This window comes from Sciurus carolinensis, chromosome 2, assembly GCF_902686445.1.
Source record: "Sciurus carolinensis chromosome 2, mSciCar1.2, whole genome shotgun sequence".
NCBI lineage: Eukaryota > Metazoa > Chordata > Mammalia > Rodentia > Sciuridae > Sciurus > Sciurus carolinensis.
Genome location: NC_062214.1, coordinates 88,419,286 through 88,435,962, shown reverse-complemented (window position 1 = coordinate 88,435,962; position 16,677 = coordinate 88,419,286). Strand labels below are relative to the sequence as shown.

General features: G+C 50.3%; 1 protein-coding gene across 5 annotated transcripts in view; it reads left to right on the top strand.

Annotated features, from left to right (window-relative positions):
- Positions 1-16,677, top strand: part of Smad6 (SMAD family member 6) — a 71,405-nt gene that overhangs the window by 5,258 nt on the left and 49,470 nt on the right. For 3 of the 5 annotated variants that reach the window (XM_047542035.1, XM_047542034.1, XM_047542036.1), the window contains 3 exons: positions 2,840-2,977; positions 4,576-4,632; positions 8,521-8,586. In XM_047542035.1, coding sequence (XP_047397991.1) covers positions 2,840-2,977; positions 4,576-4,632; positions 8,521-8,586 — 261 coding nt within the window. The remainder of the gene's footprint in view (positions 1-2,839; positions 2,978-4,575; positions 4,633-8,520; positions 8,587-16,677) is intronic. The other 2 variants (XM_047542037.1, XM_047542039.1) reach the window with 1 other exon arrangement.

Here is a 16,677-nt window from a genome sequence, read left to right as displayed (position 1 = left end):
CAAGCCCCCGCCCCGCCCGGCCCAGCGGCCCCTAGGCCTGCCTGTCTGCTCCTCGCTCCTCCTGGAGGTGAGGAAGGGGTGATAATGTGCAGTTTGCCTCTTGCTGGCGCCAGCCGGCCGCGCTGTTTATCTGGCTGCGGGGGAATCTGGGCAATTAGGCTCAGCCGGCCTTAAAGTGCCAGGAGCTCCTTTTCTGTGTCTCCCATCCTGGGGCTTGGGGTTGAGCCTCTAGGTTCTGGGGGAGAAGGGGAAGGGCGCCTGGGAAGCCCCCTCCTAGTTCCAGTTACCCCTTGGAAGGGGGAAAAGTTCAAGGCCAAGGAGGTGTGTGAATCCTTTCCTAAGCAAGATGCTGAGCTGCAGAGGTGAAGGTTGGAAGGGAATGGCCCAAACTGCAACTTTGCCAGGCGCAGGGGAGGCTGTGAACTTTCCTCTGGCTTCTATGTTAGGTCTAGATCCCAGAAGGCTAAGTACCCCCTGGGGGCTTACCCGAGGCCTGCCTGGGCTGAGCTGGGCTGAGCACCAGCCTTCGGGTGCACCAGGCCCCTGGCTGACTGCTCTCACTTCTGAAGGAAGTTGGAGGAGATTCCTGAAGTTAATGCCTCAGGCCAGATATCTGAAGGGGCTGGAGTTTCTGAAGTCTTTCTCTTTTTCTGTTATGTCCATTTCTTTCAGAGGGGCCTGCAGGACACTAGAAGTTCTGTTCAGGGTTAGAGCATCTAAATTATTTTAAAATCACCACAACTTTTGCAAGTTCTAGGATATCTTTTTTTTTTTTTTTTTTTTTTGTGGTGCTGGGGTGCTGGGGATCGAACCCAGGGCCTTGTGCTTGCGAGGCGAGCACGCTACCAACTGAGCTATCTCCCCAGCCCTAGGATATCTTCTAAGAGGATGATAGAGGACCTGACTCTGACGCACAGGTTCTTTTCTGATCCTTTGTCTCACCCCTCACATGGTTCCACTAGAGGGTCACCTTACCTGCCTGAGATAGTGTCCTGGAGCCCCATTCTTACATATTTGGGGGGCAGGCCTGGCTCCGTGGAAATGGAGTAGGAGTGGCAGTTAAGAATTATCTAGAGTTGTTCATAGCACATTATTCTTACTGGCAAAATGGGGAAACAACCCAACTGTCCATTAGCTGAGGAATGGATAAATAAAATGTGATATATCCACACAATGGAATATTATTTAGCCATAAAAAAGAATGAAATACTAACACACGCTACAACATAGATGAACCTTGGAACATTATACTAACTGAAAGAAACCACACACTAAAGACTAGATGCTGTACAATTCCATTCATATGAAACTTCCAGAATAAGCATTCATAGAGACTAGTCAGTGGTTGCCTAAAGCTTGGGGGTAGGGTATAGGAAATTACTGGTAATGGGGACAGTTTCTATTTGCAGTGATAAAAATGTCCTGTAATTAGATTGTGGTGATGGTCACACAACTCTATACTAAAATAAAAATCACTAAATTGTATACTTTAAAAGGTTGAATCTCATGGTCTGTGAATTATATTTCAAACTTTTAAAAAACAATGATCTGGTATTGGTTTCCAACTGGCCTCCCCTTTGTTTAGTCAAAGTAGAATAGCATCTGCAGTTACTTTCATGCGTGGCCTTGGGTAGGTCCTTTTCCTGGCCGACACCAGGTGTCCTATCAGTTAAAAGGAGTTGCATAGATGGGCACGGTGGTGCACGCCTATAATCCCAGCTACTCTGGAGGCTGAGGCAGGAGGATCACAAGTTCAAGGTCATCCTGAGCAACTTACCAAGACCCTGTCTCCAAATGAAAAATAAGAAGGCCTGGGAATGTTTCTCAGTGCTAGAGCACTTGCCTAGCATGCTCAAGACTCTGGATTTAATACTCAATACTGCAAAAAAAAAAAAAGGAGTTGAGCGTGGTGAGCCCTAGTCCCTTTCATTTCTGAATCCTAGATCCCAGTCTCTGCTGGAGTTGGTAAACAGTTCTGAGCAAACAGTTTTGCTAGAGCCAAACAGGTCCTGGTGAAGTTCCTCCTGAAAGTTTTTCTATCCTTTGCTAGCTGGCATGTCTACATTTCAAGTTCATAGATTTTCCTTCTGTCTCATTGATGGTTTCAGAAACCCACAACTTCGGTGTTTCCCGGGATGATGTTAAAGCCCAAGGCCTGGGTGGCTTCTGCAGGGGGACTTTGCATGCCCGTCCTGCCTTCCACCTTTTGAGTCTCAGATAAACAGTTCCTGCAAGAGGTGCTAGGATCAGGAACCATGGCTTGACCATAGCAGTCACCTCCATTGCTTTGGGGACAGGGCAGGGTGAGGAGGTGAGGTGTGTGGGGCGGGGACAGATGCACAGAGCTCCATGCCATGTGTCACTGGGCCTCAGCCAACTGTATTTTTACCAAAGTAATCCTAATCTAGGAATTACAGGCTTTCTGAGACATTTGAGGGGTAGTGAAAAAGTACATTAGGCTGGAGGTCAGAGATCTGACTCTGGTTCTGGTTCCTGAGGGAGGCCCCTCCAGTGGCCAGGCCTCTCTCCTCCTCTGTTCAGTGGGAGCACTGGCCTCAGTTCCCTTTCCCTGCGGGGCTCCAGTCCTTCCTCTAACATACTCTTGTCCTGCGAGGCTGGTCCTCACTAGAAACAGGCCTGTAGACCTTCAGACCAATGCAGTAGGTGTCTCCTGTTGACCAGCCGGTAGCCCCTCTCTGTGAGTCTTGTTTGAGGTCTTCTCTGGCCTTACCCCAGCATTGGCCCTTAGTCCTCTCTCTCCATGCCTTTATCTACAGATGTGCCCAACTCACCATGTCCCTTTCACTGATGCTTTATTATGTGAGCACTTTCTGTGCAGGTGGTGTGCTGGCCCCAGCAGGGACCAGGGCTGTGAGACCCGGCGCCTCCTCATTCCCTGGCTCATGGAGCAGTGGAGCAGAGTCTGGCCTGGGCACAAATCCCACCTCCACCGTGATTGGCTGGGGGGCATGGGCAGGTCAGTTTCCTCATCTGTAAAACGGGGATAATAATGCCATCTTATTATTTATTTTATTATTGAGAAAGGATTAAATACAAATAGGTGCCTGGCAAGCAGGATTAACTGCTCTATGCAAACTGTTTTGCTGGAGCAAATGGGCTACTCCATGATTCACTCTTCCTTCTCCCTAACCCCCATCCACAGAGAGTCCCTGTGTCTAGGCCTCTGAGTCTCCACTGTGTTGAAGCAACTTCTGGCTGGGAAGACCAGGGTGGGGAAGAGGTGAAGCCTCATTGGGTGTATGGAGCCCAAGAAATGCTCCTCCAACTAATTGTGCCCTATTATCATTGCGAAAACACTTATTACCCCTGTGTCATTCCTGATGCCCGCCTAATAATAGTTATTACCACTTTATTACTGCGGAGTTTGCCTTCCTTTGCGATTTGATGGTGTTGAGTTTCATTTACGGAAAATGAAGGGTCATTTCATTCATGCAAATTGTTACTTAGTTTAGCAAATTGTTACTTCCCGTAAAGCAAGAGGCTAAGAAATTCTTCTGAAGGCAAAGTATATGTTTTTAAGGAGGAGTATTTTAGGCAAATGAAAGGAAACCCAAAGGAAAACACCAGAGACAATAAGGAATCAGAGGATCTGAGCAGAGAGGCTGAGTCCCATCCCTGCCCTTCCTTTCCAAAGGGGGACACTGAGGCTGAGAGCTGGAAGCAACTGTTTTAAGGCCTCCTGTGGAGCTGCCTGAGCTAGGTTTGGCTTCCTAGGCCACAGCCAGCCCTGGGGTCCTCTCCACACCCATGAATGTTAGTTCTTACGCAGCTCATTTGGAAGCAGATTTCATGTCTGGGCCTTGGGATTCACCCTCAGCTCTGACGAGGTATGCCAAATTTAGCCAGTAAAATGCAGGATGCCCAGTTAAATCTGAATTTCACATAGTCCACATTTTAGTGTAAGTATATCCCAAATACTGCAAGGTATATACTTACACTAAAATACTATGCTGGGACTGGGGTTGTGGCTCAGTGGTAGAGCACTTGCCTAGCATGTGTGAGGCACTGGGTTCAGTCCTCAGCACCACATATAAGTAAAGGTCCACTTACAACTAAATAATATTAAAAAAAAATACTATGCCATGTTTACCTCAAATTCAAATGTGTGAGCATCTAGTATTTGATCTGGCACCCCATCTCTGACTTCCCCTGCACCCATGTATAATAATAATAGGTACTATTTATGGAGGTGTTTTTCTACAGTGCCAAGAGCTTTGCTAAGCATTTTACATACATTATCTTCTTTTACCCTCCTGGCAAAACTGGGAAGTCTATATGATTATATCCCCATTTTATAGCTGAGGAAACAGTCTCAGGGAGGTGAGGTAACTTGCCTGAGTTCACACAGCCACAAATGTCAGAGTAGGGATGGTGCCCAGGTCTTTTTGCACCCCAGACCTGTGGCCTTAACTCTTGCAGTAGATTTGGGCAGCAGCGGTGGTGAGAGATATGAATGGCTTCCCGAGGGCTGAGGACACTCATAGTTAACCACATGTAGAGCTCCAGGTGTGACCCCCCAACCCCAGCAGTGACATGCTTTCTCCTGTCTTTCAGAATCACCGCCTCCCCCCTACTCACGGCTGTCTCCTCACGACGAGTACAAGCCACTGGGTAAGTGTGTCCTCCCTCAGCACTGGGGGCGGGCTGGAGGCTGGGCCGGGTCCTCTGAAATGGGGTGAAGTTTTGCGAGCATCCCCGCCATCGGGCCAAAGTGAACCCAGCTTCTGCAGCCGGCTATTTACGTCTTGAAATACTGCAGCTCATCCTTAGCCTTTCTGTGACCTTTAAACATGGGCCTGTCGGAAATGAATGAGTTCTGACTTAAGCATCTCATTGGAGGTGGATTGGAATTTCTGGGTTTCTCGTTCTCTCCTCCCTTCCCCCGACTGGGGCGGTTCTGCCTTAGGGTGTACTAATTAGGAGTGTGACAGGTAAGTTGGACATGAAGTCCTTCTTGAGAGAAGCTGTATGCCTCCTCCCCAGCCAAGATGTTCACTGGGACAGAAACGGCAGTGGAAAGGGGTAGAATGCATGTTTATTGGCACAAAAGGCCCTGACAGGGACTGTCCCCTTGGTGAGCTTAGTGGAGGTGGTAGTGTCATTGTAGAGAAGTCCCCTTTAGAGGCAGTACACGTTTTCTGTAAAACCTTGAGGCTAGATCATTAGCTTGTATTCTGGGGTAGATGCTTGTCATTTTAAAAGTAGATGTCCCGTGTTCGCTGGCCCTCCTGACTGTCTCTGCAGCGGGACTCAGAGCACAGGGTGGGAGCCAGGAAGCGCAGGAGCCCGTAGTCTCCTGGCGGGGTGCAGTGGCTTGGCCTTAGCTGTAGGGGAGAGCTCTTCTCTGACCCAGGCAGTTTCTGGAGGATGCAGGCGTTCAGAGTCAGATGGCGTGGCGTTGATGCTGAAGCATTCCCCGGTGACCGCAAAGAGTGGGTTTTGTTTTGCTTTTGGTAAAAGGCGTCTTCCCAGTGGTGTGTGTCACCACCATCTGGGAGGTCACTTCTGCATGTCATAGCCTCTCAGGGACTCACCTCAGTTTCCCCCTACCTCTCTCACCTCTGTGGGATTGGAAGTGCCCACCAGGTGCCCTCAGAAGTCTGACCTCCAGTAGGAAGGGCAGAGGCTGCCCTGGAGGGTGCGCAGATCCAGCTGTGCGGGGGGTGCTCCCCACTGTGTGTCTCGGTCCTCGTTCCATAAGCTGGATCATCCTGCGGATGGGGGACCTGGCACATTCACCTGGGGGATGATGAGGAAAGGAGTGAGTGGGGGGTCACCCCGCTGAGGGGCAGCAGGGCCGAGACCCAACCCCAGAGCAGTCCCCATTTAGGTCTGAGGTGCCTGTGCTTCACTCACAGGCTCGCCTCAACATCATCGTCAGTGTAGTTACACTGGTTGCTTAGAAAACCCCTGGTTCCATTAGAAGGAGAAAAAAAAAAAAAAAAAAAAAAAAATATATATATATATATATATATATAAAACAAAACAAAACCCAAACCTCAGAAGTTGGTAGTAAATGTGGCACCTCAGTCTGACCTTCCAGATCATTGCTCTGAGGGACTGTGGTCAGGCAGCCCATGATAAAACAGCAAAGCCAGAACACCACCCAGCCCTGTAGAGTGACCACTTAGAAGCCTACAGGTGTCCCCATTATTTTACAAATGGGACAACTGAGGCCCGGATAGAGGAAGTGACTTGCTGGTGGTCGTTGGAGCTTAGCTCTCCATCTGTTCTTATATGACTTGTGAGCTAAGACTGGTTTTTATTTTTTAAATGGTTAAAAATATATATATAAAAGGAGTAATATTTCCTGTCTCATGAAAATTATATGAAATGAAACTTCAGCGTCCAGAAGGAAAGTCACACAGGAACACAGCCACGCACCCTTTTCCTTTCTTCATGGCTTCTTCCTCTCCACTGTGGCAGTGAGTAGCTATAACAGGTTGTATGGCTTATAAAATTGAAGGGTTTTTTTTTTTTTTTTTTTTTTTTTTGGTACCAGGGATTAAAGATTGAACCCAGGGTGCTTAACCACTCAGTCATGTCCCCAGCACTTTTTAATTTTTACTTTTGAGGCAGGGTCTCACTAAGTTGCTGAGGCTGGATTTGAACTCCCTATCCTCCTGCCTCAGTTTCCTGAGCTGCTGGGATGATCGACGTGGGCCACCAACCCTGGCCAAGTTGAAGATATTTATTCTCTGGCCCTTAAAAGAAAAAAAGCGGTGACCCTGACGTTGCTGACTATGTGAGGAGGGGAGACTTGGAGCCTGGGCTCCAGGATCTGCCGGAGCCCCTCCCCGGACTTGGGCATTGGTGGAGTTCTGGAGTGTCCCTTACTTAACAGCCCCTGTGACATGGCTGCCCACCATTGAGGGCCTCATTGGAAACACTAGTTGTGAGGGTTTGGCAAGGGTGTGATGGGGACCTGGTAGCTGTGAGAGGTGGAAGCCACCTGCCTTTCCAACTCCTTCTGGAACCCTCTCCATGTTTGTGTCGGCCAGGACTCAGGCCACGAGGATGCTACTTCAGATGTGAAGTGGCAGCAAAGCTCCTGGTATTGAGCACTTGGGAATATCAGGTGCTAAAAGCAAAAGTCTTTTCAGAATTCCCACTTAGGCATTGAGGTTTGTTTTTGTTGTTGTTGTTTGTTTTTTAAGATTTTCCAAGGGCCTTTATTTTCCTCCTAATACTTCTCCTAGCAGATAACTTTTTTGTTCCCTGATAAATACTCCCAAGTTTTTTTTTTGTTTTGTTATTATTTTCTCTTCCTTGCATTGTTGCTTTTTCATAAACAAAAAGTCAGTTCACTTCTAAGCCTCTGTGATCACATGAAACCAAAAAACAAAATAAAACCCAGAGTACTCAGTCAGCATCTGGCAAGTGGGAAACAAAAAAAAGGCCAAATTGGTTAATGTTTCATCTTCCCGCTCCCCAAGCCATGTGGTAAAAGGGAAAAATTCCTGCAAGACCGAGTGGAATTCTAGCTAGCTCAGGCCTAGGCAATGGTTTTGTCCAATGAACCCCTGGCCCCGGAGTGGCTCTGCTGGGCCAGGTGGGGCCAGGTGGGGCCAGCAGAGCCAGATCCAGGTTGTGCTGGGTCAGCAGAAGATGAGAATTCTGCAGGTTCCGGGGACATGCCTCCCAACTCCTGGACAGGCTTGTCCCTTAACGGGGACAACACCCAGTTGCTGGTAGCAGAGGCCCAGGCCCAGGAAAAACTTCTCAAGTCTGTGTGTCCCAAAAGACCTCAGTTCGTCAAGAGAGCAGCTCAGTGTTCAAGAGAAAATGCACAAGAGAATTTCCCTTCCCATCTAACCATACTGCAAACAGGGGCAAACCAATAACGCATGCCATATGAAGTCCTTAAACCTACCACAAAGAAAAATAAAAAACAAGAATGCCTTTTAAAAAAAAATGCAGGCATTGAAAGTTAAATGGTGAGCATGCTAGGAAATAGGAGAGGGGGGAGAGAGAGAGAGAGAGAGAGAGAAGGAAAAGCTAATCTGGGAGCAAATGCTTGAGCCCTTAATTAGAGGGGTGTGAGTGAGACCGAGGGAAGATGGCTGCTGGCTTGTTAAAACAGTTTCCCCAGCTCGAGCAGGCGGGAGGGAGGAAGGAAGGAAGGAAGGAAGCAAGAAGGAACAACTTCAAGAATTTTAATGGTTGTAATTAAGTATAGCAACTATGAATTGTTTAGGGGCTTAATTTACCCTTACCCCAGAAGGTTCCAAGTTGCTACTTGCTGGGTCCCCAGAACTACCGCTTATTTCTGTGGTCGGAGCAATTGAAACTTTTTCAGGTGCTGGGGTCACAGCAGCCAGCAGTTTCCAGAAGACTTCCAAGGCTGGCCAGCCTGGGATGGGGTTTCGGAGTAGCCTGAGAAAGCTGTGGGGGACACTGCCCTGTGCGTGGATACATGTGCGCCATGCACGGCGGATGCCTGAGAAAGAGGAGCGCGGAGCCCCCGGCCAACTAAGTTCTCTTTCTCTTCCCCGACAGATCTGTCCGATTCCACATTGTCTTACACTGAAACGGAGGCCACCAACTCCCTCATCACTGCTCCGGGTGAGTTCTCAGGTTGGCATTTTCTCCTGGCGCGTCGTGGTCCTGTTGAGCCGTGTCGCGGGGATGGGTGTGGAAACCTGATGGAGGTCTTTTGGATTTCTCCTCCCCTTTTTGGTTCTCTTTTCCTCCCACCCCTTGATGGAAAACTGCCAGCGTTTTAATGGCTAGTGTTCTTGGGGTTGAGAGTAGTCTGCGTGAGTGAAACCTGAAGCTGGCAGCTTTTAAAGAGCCTGTCACCCACGTTCTAACCGGTTGCGTCCGCCTCGTCTCTCGTGGGCATGATAACACCCAGCAAAGCTCCGTCCCTCACTCCATCAAGGGAGGCTCTTCCTCTAGCTGTGGGAGGCAGCAAGGTAGATGTTATGCCTTTGTCTTCCTCCTGTCCCATTCCTAGGGAGGAACTCACGTGAAGGGTCAGGAGAGGGAGAAAGAGCCGGTGGGGTGAACTTGCAGGAGGGTCTGGCCAGTGAGGAGTTTGCCAAGAGCCCGTGGCTCTGAGTTCCGTCCTGAGTCAAAGATGCTAAGACAGGAAGTAGAGGGAACCGTGGTTTGGTGCTGTCCCCTGACTGTCTAAAGACCCCAACCTTTGTATTTAAAAGCCCTATGGAGACTCCCATTTGGAGGAATAAAGTTTCCCTGAGTCCTGAGAAACCGGTGGTGTACTGGGGGCATCAGAGCAAGAGGGGACTCAGGTGGCAAGGTCTGTGGGTCTTTTGCGAGCTTGGCAGGTAGGGTGTACCATGAGGACAGCTGGGCTTGGAGCCTGGCCCTCTGCTGGGTGGGGCTGATAGCCCCTGGGCTGGGTCTCTGTTTGTCTGCCTCTGAGCTGTCCTTCCCCCATCCCACACCTGTGTCATACAGCAGTGCAGTGGGAGTGACCGTAGCTATTCATGGAGTGTTTACTGTGGCGGCCCTACACTCAGCCACTTTACACGCGTTATCTTGGAACAGCACCAGACTCAAGGAACTGAGAGGTAGAGTGCTCACCCAGAGTCACTCCGTGGCACAGCCGTTTATGTCCGGGTCTGTTCGTCAGCACTGTGTGGTCCCTATTCTTCTGCAAGTGGGGACCAGTGTGTCTTCAATAAAAGCATTTCCCACAGGCTTCTGCCTGTGGTTCCCCCTGACTCTAAGGGTGACACATCGCCGGCTGCTTACACTTGGCTGTTTCCCCAGCCCAGAGCCCTTCCCCATCCATTCCTGGTTCTCACCAAGACCGTGGGAGACCACAGAGCATGGCTGTCTCAAAGATGGAGAGACTGCAGCCAAAGCAGGCATGTGACTTACCTGGGATCACCCAGTGGGCCCAGGGCTCAGCTGGTCTAGGAGTTCGGGTCTCCTGGGTCCTACACCCATCTACCCTCTGGTCTCTGGTGACCCTTCTATTTGGGTTACTTAATTCTCTTCTCTGCCTTTTAGCCCTATTTGGTTATAATCTCTTTCCCTCAAAGAGCAAATCAGATGAACACAAGGAGTTAACATAGCAATCCATTCCTTTTCCTCTGCACCTATGCAGGTGAAAACAAGCAAGGGGCTTAAAAGTATTTTTGAATTTGTGATTTTGTATCATTGCCAACCCTGAGGGCATATTCAATGTAGATGAATTGCATTGGCATCAGTGATCTGGACAGATGGGAACTTTCTTGTCCCTCTACCCTATTGTTACTAGGTGGAACTTCCATGTGCATTTCACAGTGTGTTTGCAGATAAAGTCTCACTTACTCCTAGTTGTCTCTGCTGGGGTCTGGTGTGCACCCTGGCTGGAAGGAGTGAACCCCAGAGGCTCCTCCCCTAGTCTGGTTCCTAGGAGAGAGCGCCCTCTGGAGATTGGGAGTCCTGCGGAGACTTCCACACCAGACCAGTATGTTTGTCTGCTTTGGAGGTCCAGTGGGATTTTTGGGGGGGATTTCTGCCCAGATATCTCAGAGAACAGTCTTCAGTGCTGGACAGTGAGAAGTCCAGTGATTGTATGGTTTTCATGCAAAAGAAATTGTGTCCCGTGGCTTAGAAGTCTAAGGGGTGAAAGATTTGGGGGAAAATCTGCGAATCCCTGCAGCAGGGGATGGAATGAGGCCTTGATGGGCTTTGGTGTGAGTTCCAGGTGACCTTGGGAGGTGGGCAGAGTGTTCCCCTTTGTGGTCATGCAGGCCCTTTCAGGTATGACATGCATCTTCTCCTGACTCCTGGCCCTGGGACTGTGTTGGCGGTCACACTGGAGAACGGGCTCAGGGAGGCAGGCAGGTCTTGGATAGTGAAGGCCCTGTGCAAGATGGAGGACGAGGAGGAGGTGAGGTTGGAAAGGGGAGGGCAGAGGGGAGCCCAGCGTTTTGGGTCAGGCCAGGAGACTTGATGTTCAGGACCAGGTAATAGTGCAGATGGTGCAGATGATGACGACAGTTGACACTTACTGGCACTCACTCTATGCCAGCACTTTTATAAGTGCCAGCCATCTCCATCTCATTGACTCCTTGCTCCAACCCAGCCAGACAGGCGTGCTTCTCCCATTGTACAGAGGAAGCGTCTGAGGCTCATTGCTGAGCCACTCAAATTCCCCTCTTGCAGGCCTCAGGCTCAGGAGGTGAGCCTAGGCAGTGTCCTTGCCCAGCCTTCCATAGCAGGGGTCCTGTCCCCTCCCTACATCAGACCCTGGTGGGGTTGTGGGCAGAGTGGAATGATCAAAAGGAGCCTGAGGACACCCTGTCCTGACTTAAGTACCAGGAATGGGGGTGAGGGACTGGCAAGAGGCACAGGGCTCCATGTTCATCCAGGAGTCTGCTGGGTCAGCCTTATGGACCACGTAGAGACCCAGGCCCACCAACCGGCTTCCCAGGCCGCTCTCTCTCCCCATGCCCTGAGGAGCTGGTCCTTCTCTTTGTCTTAGGGTGGGCATCTTGTTCCAGCAGATTTTCTGTGGCCCCAGGACAGAGACCTCCCTCGTCTGTCTTGCACAATGACAGTCCCAGTGCCTGGTCTGGAGTTGTCTGTTTTTACCCAGCTCCAAGGACTCTGCTTTACTTTCCAGTCCTGTTTTTGAGGCTCCTTGGGGGAATGATAGGGAATTTTTTTTTTTTTTTTTTGGCACTGGGACTTAACCTAGGGGTCCAGGCATGTTTAACCACTGAGCCACATCCCCAACTCTTTTTATTTTTTGTTTTGAGACAGGGTCTCTCTAAGTTGCTTAGGGTCTGGCTAAGTTGTGGAGGCTGGCCTTGAACTTGGAATCTTCCTGCCTCAGCCCCCCTGCATCATTAGGATTACAGGCATATACTCCTGCTCCCAGCCTTGACAGGGATTTTGAGGCTCAGTCACAGGCCCAGGTAGGCTGTGTTGGTGGGCATGGTGGGGGCATCAGGAAAGGAACCTGTCTTATGTCAGCTGTCCACTGAGAAGTTGACAGAAAACTCACTCCATATCTTCATCAGCTCCTAATCTGGGTTCATTATCTTCACTAAACAGACCAAAATTTAAAACACAGAGGAGGCAAGTGACTCCACCCACTCAGCATGTGGACACAGAGCTTTTACCAGATCTGAAGACCCTTATAACTGTAATCTTCAGTGGGATTTGAGTAAATTGAAAGCCTAGAGGTCTCTTTTGGGGTGCCTTGAACTCTGGTGCCTAACTCAGGATCTAGAGTGCTATCCTCTGTCTAAAGTCCCCTTAGGTCATCTTCACTGCAGCATTAATATTCTTCTCTCATTCCCTTGACTTTAGTTCAGTGTGGGGAGTTAAGCAAGGTGCACCCGTTAAAGAAATTCATACTAAGGTGTGAATGACTGGTAGGCAGATTTCCTTCCTTCCTTCCTTCCTTCCTTCCTTTCTTTCTTTCTTTCTTTCTTTCTTCTTTCTTTCTTCTTCTTTCTTTCTTTCTTCTTTCTTTCTTTCTTCTTTCTTCCTTCCTTCCTTCCTTCCTTCCTTCCTTCCTTCCTTCCTTCCTTCCTTCCTTCCTTCCTTTCTTTCTTTCTTTCTTTCTTTCTTTTTTTAATTCAAAGGCAGAATATGGTACGATTCAAAGAACTCCAGGTTGAGAGACCCTATGGGACAGAATGGGCCTGACACAGGAGCTTTATGTCCTGAGTGAGAGAAGAAATCTGGCCAGGCAGGGGGATCCTGGGTGAGCTCTGGCTTGTATGAGAGCCTGAGGTGGTGGGACTTCCTGAGGCCCAGGCCTGCCTGACTCCATGCGACAGGGCCAGGTGGGACAGGGCCAGGTGGGACACTGGGCAAGTTTTTTTTTTTTTTTTTTTCTTTCTGTAATTGGGGCTGAACTCAGGGTCTCTCTACCTCTGAGCTACACCCCCAGCTCTTTTATTTGTTTATTTTGAGACAGTGTCTTGCTAAGTTGCTGAGGCTGGCCTCAGACTGGCAGTCCTCCGGCCTCAGTCATTGGGTACAGGTGTGTGTCCCCATGCCCCGCTGGGCAGCCTTCCTTAGGACCGTGGTTCCTGTCTGGTATCTTAATCTCATGCCCATTGGACTACTGAGCAAATGCTTTGTTAAGCACCCACTGTATGCAAGGCATGGTGTAAGCTGCCTGTCTTGGAGACCAGGTGGGCCCCTCTGGTGACCTTGGCTCTGCGCGCTGGTTTCTCAGTCCTCACAGCATGCTGGTTTCTTCGGAGCTCCGTCAATGAGGCAAGTCCCTCATTGTGCCGAGAAGGCCCAGGGAAGGAAGGTAGCCGTGCAGGACCGCCCAGCTGGATGTGGTGTCTTTCCTCCACCAACCCAACTGCAATCTCCTTGAGGGCACAGGTCAGTCCATCCATCATTGCATTCTATAGGTTGACAGAGGCTCAGAGAGGTTAGGAGACCAGCTGAGGACCACACAGCAAGCATAAATAGGTGGAGCCAGGTCCCCACCTAGTTGGGTCCATGCTACTCTCCTACCTGCCACCAGGTAGGTGCGTGCGCAGCCTGCCCTCTCGCCTTTTGGAGCTCCATTCAGGTGCTCAGTTCAGCTCAGTTGGTGAGTGTTTAGCCCCCTCAGCAGTGGGGGGCTGATGACCCTGGGCTGTGCCCCAGTGGGCACTGAACTCATGCTCTGGCACTGCCGTGGATGAGTTGCGTGACAGCTACGTAACCACCGTACCTCAACTTTCTTACCTGTAAGATGCTGGGAGTGACAACATGTCACCTGTGATGAGTGTTAAAGGAGACGATGCTTGTGAATGAACCAGGGCCTGGGTGCTGCGTGGAGGTGTGACCATTACTGTTCCAGGCACTGTGCTGGGGCACAAGGTGGAACTAATGCCATGTCCACCCTCAAGGTGTCCTGAGACAGACAAGACACAGTCATGGGAGGCAGTCTGGAGGAAGAAGGGGTTAAGGACCTGCTCTTGACTTGGTGGGGAGACAGCCTGGAGGAGGTGGTGTCTGAGCTGGGGCTGGGGGGTAGCTCAGTGGTAGAGCTGCTCGCCTAGCATGCACAAGGCCCTGGCTGCCAAACCAGACAAGCTGGGTTTTGAAGAATAAATAGAAGTCTACTAAAAGACACAATTTGGAGTATTCCAGAAAGAATAGCAGGTGCAAAGATCTGGAGGCGTGAAAAACAGCTTGATTTTGAGAAAGCACAGAGTTTAGAGAGACTCGGAGGCCAGGGTGTGGGTGTTGGTGGGGATGAGGGAGGGAGAGAGGCCTGGGCAAGATTTGGAAGAACCTTTCTACTAAACACAGTGCACACGCAGGGTCCGGCTCAGGGAATCTGTACACATGGAGCACACCTGGTGACTGTCAGGGCCTGGATGTCATTACTGTCACGAGATGGTGCTCATGGCCAGTGGGTCTGAGGGTGCTTGGTTGAGGGGCTTGGAAGGGGAACTGGGAGAGCAAGGGATGAAGATTTGGCTAGAGAGGTTGGCTTTGGGGAGGGGAAGGTGTTCTACCTGGAGCTCAGGGTAGATGGTCCCCTGTCCAACACCATGGGACTCAACCCTACGTCGGCCCCCAGGGCTTAAGGGTGGGCCCCGTGGTGAGGGCAACACCACTCCACCTGTGCTCAGGCTCAGGCCTGTGGGTGGGGCAGGGTTGCCAGACTTGGACGGAGCTCAAGGGCCAGGTCCAACCTGCCACTTCCAATTCAGACATGACCTGGCTTCCAATTCTGAATGGGAGGGGAGTAGACGAAAGGGGGTGCTTAGCTTCTGTCCCCAAATCCACACATTAGCTACTCACCCCTGCCTTTTTTTAAAAGCTTCAACCAACCAAATGGACAACGCCCTTTCCCTCCATGAAACCTTCCCAAGGTCTTGCGAAGGGACCCATCTTCCTGGGCCGGCCAGTTGAGGGTGGGGTAGAGGAGGTGAGGAGGGTAGGTCAGGAGTGACATAGTCCTGGGAGAATTAGGGAGTTGAAGAATTAGGGAGTCCCACCTGGGTTTACCAAGGAGCAGTGTAGGGTGGTGGCAGCAGCCAAGCCAGGGGCTTCCGAGCTCAGCTTTGCTCTTTCCCTGCTCTGTGACCTCAGGCAAGATCCTCACCTCTCCAGTCTCAGTTTGCTCAGCTGTGCACTGGGCTGTTGGGTCACTGATCTCAGAGGTCCCTTGGATTCTGGGTATTCCCAGCTGTAGGTACCAACTCCCTGGCCTTAGGAGATGAACGGGCAGAGAACCAGGGTTTCTGGCCTGCAACATCTTAGCTTCTCATCTCGTTATTTTCCAAAAGCATAACTATGGCCTGGGACAAAGACATGCAGAGGGAGGGGACTGGTGTTCTGGATGACAGGACTCTATTCAAGTGGGAATGTGGGTGTTCACGGGTAGCTTTGTGGAGAAGGTGATTCTGAGTTGGGTTTTGTAGGATGCCCGAGAGCTCAGCAAGATGACAAATGTTCTCTCAGGTAGAAGGTACAGCAAAGCAGGGAGACATGCATGTGATCTGAGTTTGTTATGACTATGGTAAATTTGGGAGAGATGGGAGAATGGGGAAAGATGAATCCAGAGAGATTGTCCTGAATACTGGATAAATGGGCTGGGATAGAGAGAGGGATTATTGCTACTGGGGCCACAGAACCCTGGGATATACCTGGTCCTGAAGGACCTTATCTGGCACCCAGCCCTGGGCCTAGCCATAGCAGGGGATCATTGTGGAAGAAATGAATGAATTTTTGTCTGGGACAAAGAGATCAAGGGAAGGTGCATGCAGACAGAAGGATCATCATATGTGACATTTAATAATCACAGCTAACACAGAGCACTGTTCCAGACCTTTTTTCAGTGCCACACATTTTATGAATGACTATTTATAAAAACCTTCCCAACAACTCTCTGAGGTAGCCACTTTTATTAGGGAGATTCAAGGAAAAATAATAGAGGCTCAGAGAGGTTAAGTAACTTGTCCAAGGTCACCAACTAGAAAGCGGTAGAGCTGAGATTGGAATGCAGGTAGTCTGGCACGTGTTGGCACTCTTGGATTCCCCAGTGTCTGATGGGGTTCCCTGGAAGATGTAGGATTCAAACATGATTCTTAAACCTCAGAGACTTCTGTGTCCCGGGGAACCCAGGATTCAGCGTGTACAGATCCGATCATGCTCCAGAGCATCTCTGCCCGTCGGCTGAATGAATGAAGGACCTGTGAGAGAGGGTGGGTGAGCTGCTGGGCTTGGGTGTGGGTGCCTGTCCAGGGCTGTTTGAGTGGGAGGCAGACATCCCCTCAGCAGCCTGCACTGCTGGGGAACCAGCAGGTTTTCTGAGGAGACCTGAAATTCCAGAAAGTGCACTTGACTGATCCAGCCTAATGACAACCATCTGTCTATGGCCCCACAGCCCCTCCCCTGTCCCCTGGCATGCTCTCCCCCGGGCGCCCGTAACAATCGGGAGCCGCACTAGAAAGTTCCCTTGTCAGGGTACAGTGGCTGTTGCCAAGAGCTACTTCTTTGATGCAGAACATATATCCTGAAGGTACTTTGTCAGATGTTTTTATATTAAACATTTTCCCTCCGTGGCCCTGGACTGCCAAGGGAAGCAGAGACCGCATCGCTTTTCCAGTTGCCCTTTGTGGAAAGAATTCCTGACATTTCATGGGCCATTTCCCTATGCCCCCAGGCAGGGCTCAGCACCCCAGGGCCAGGAAGAGTAATACCCGGGGTCTATATTTC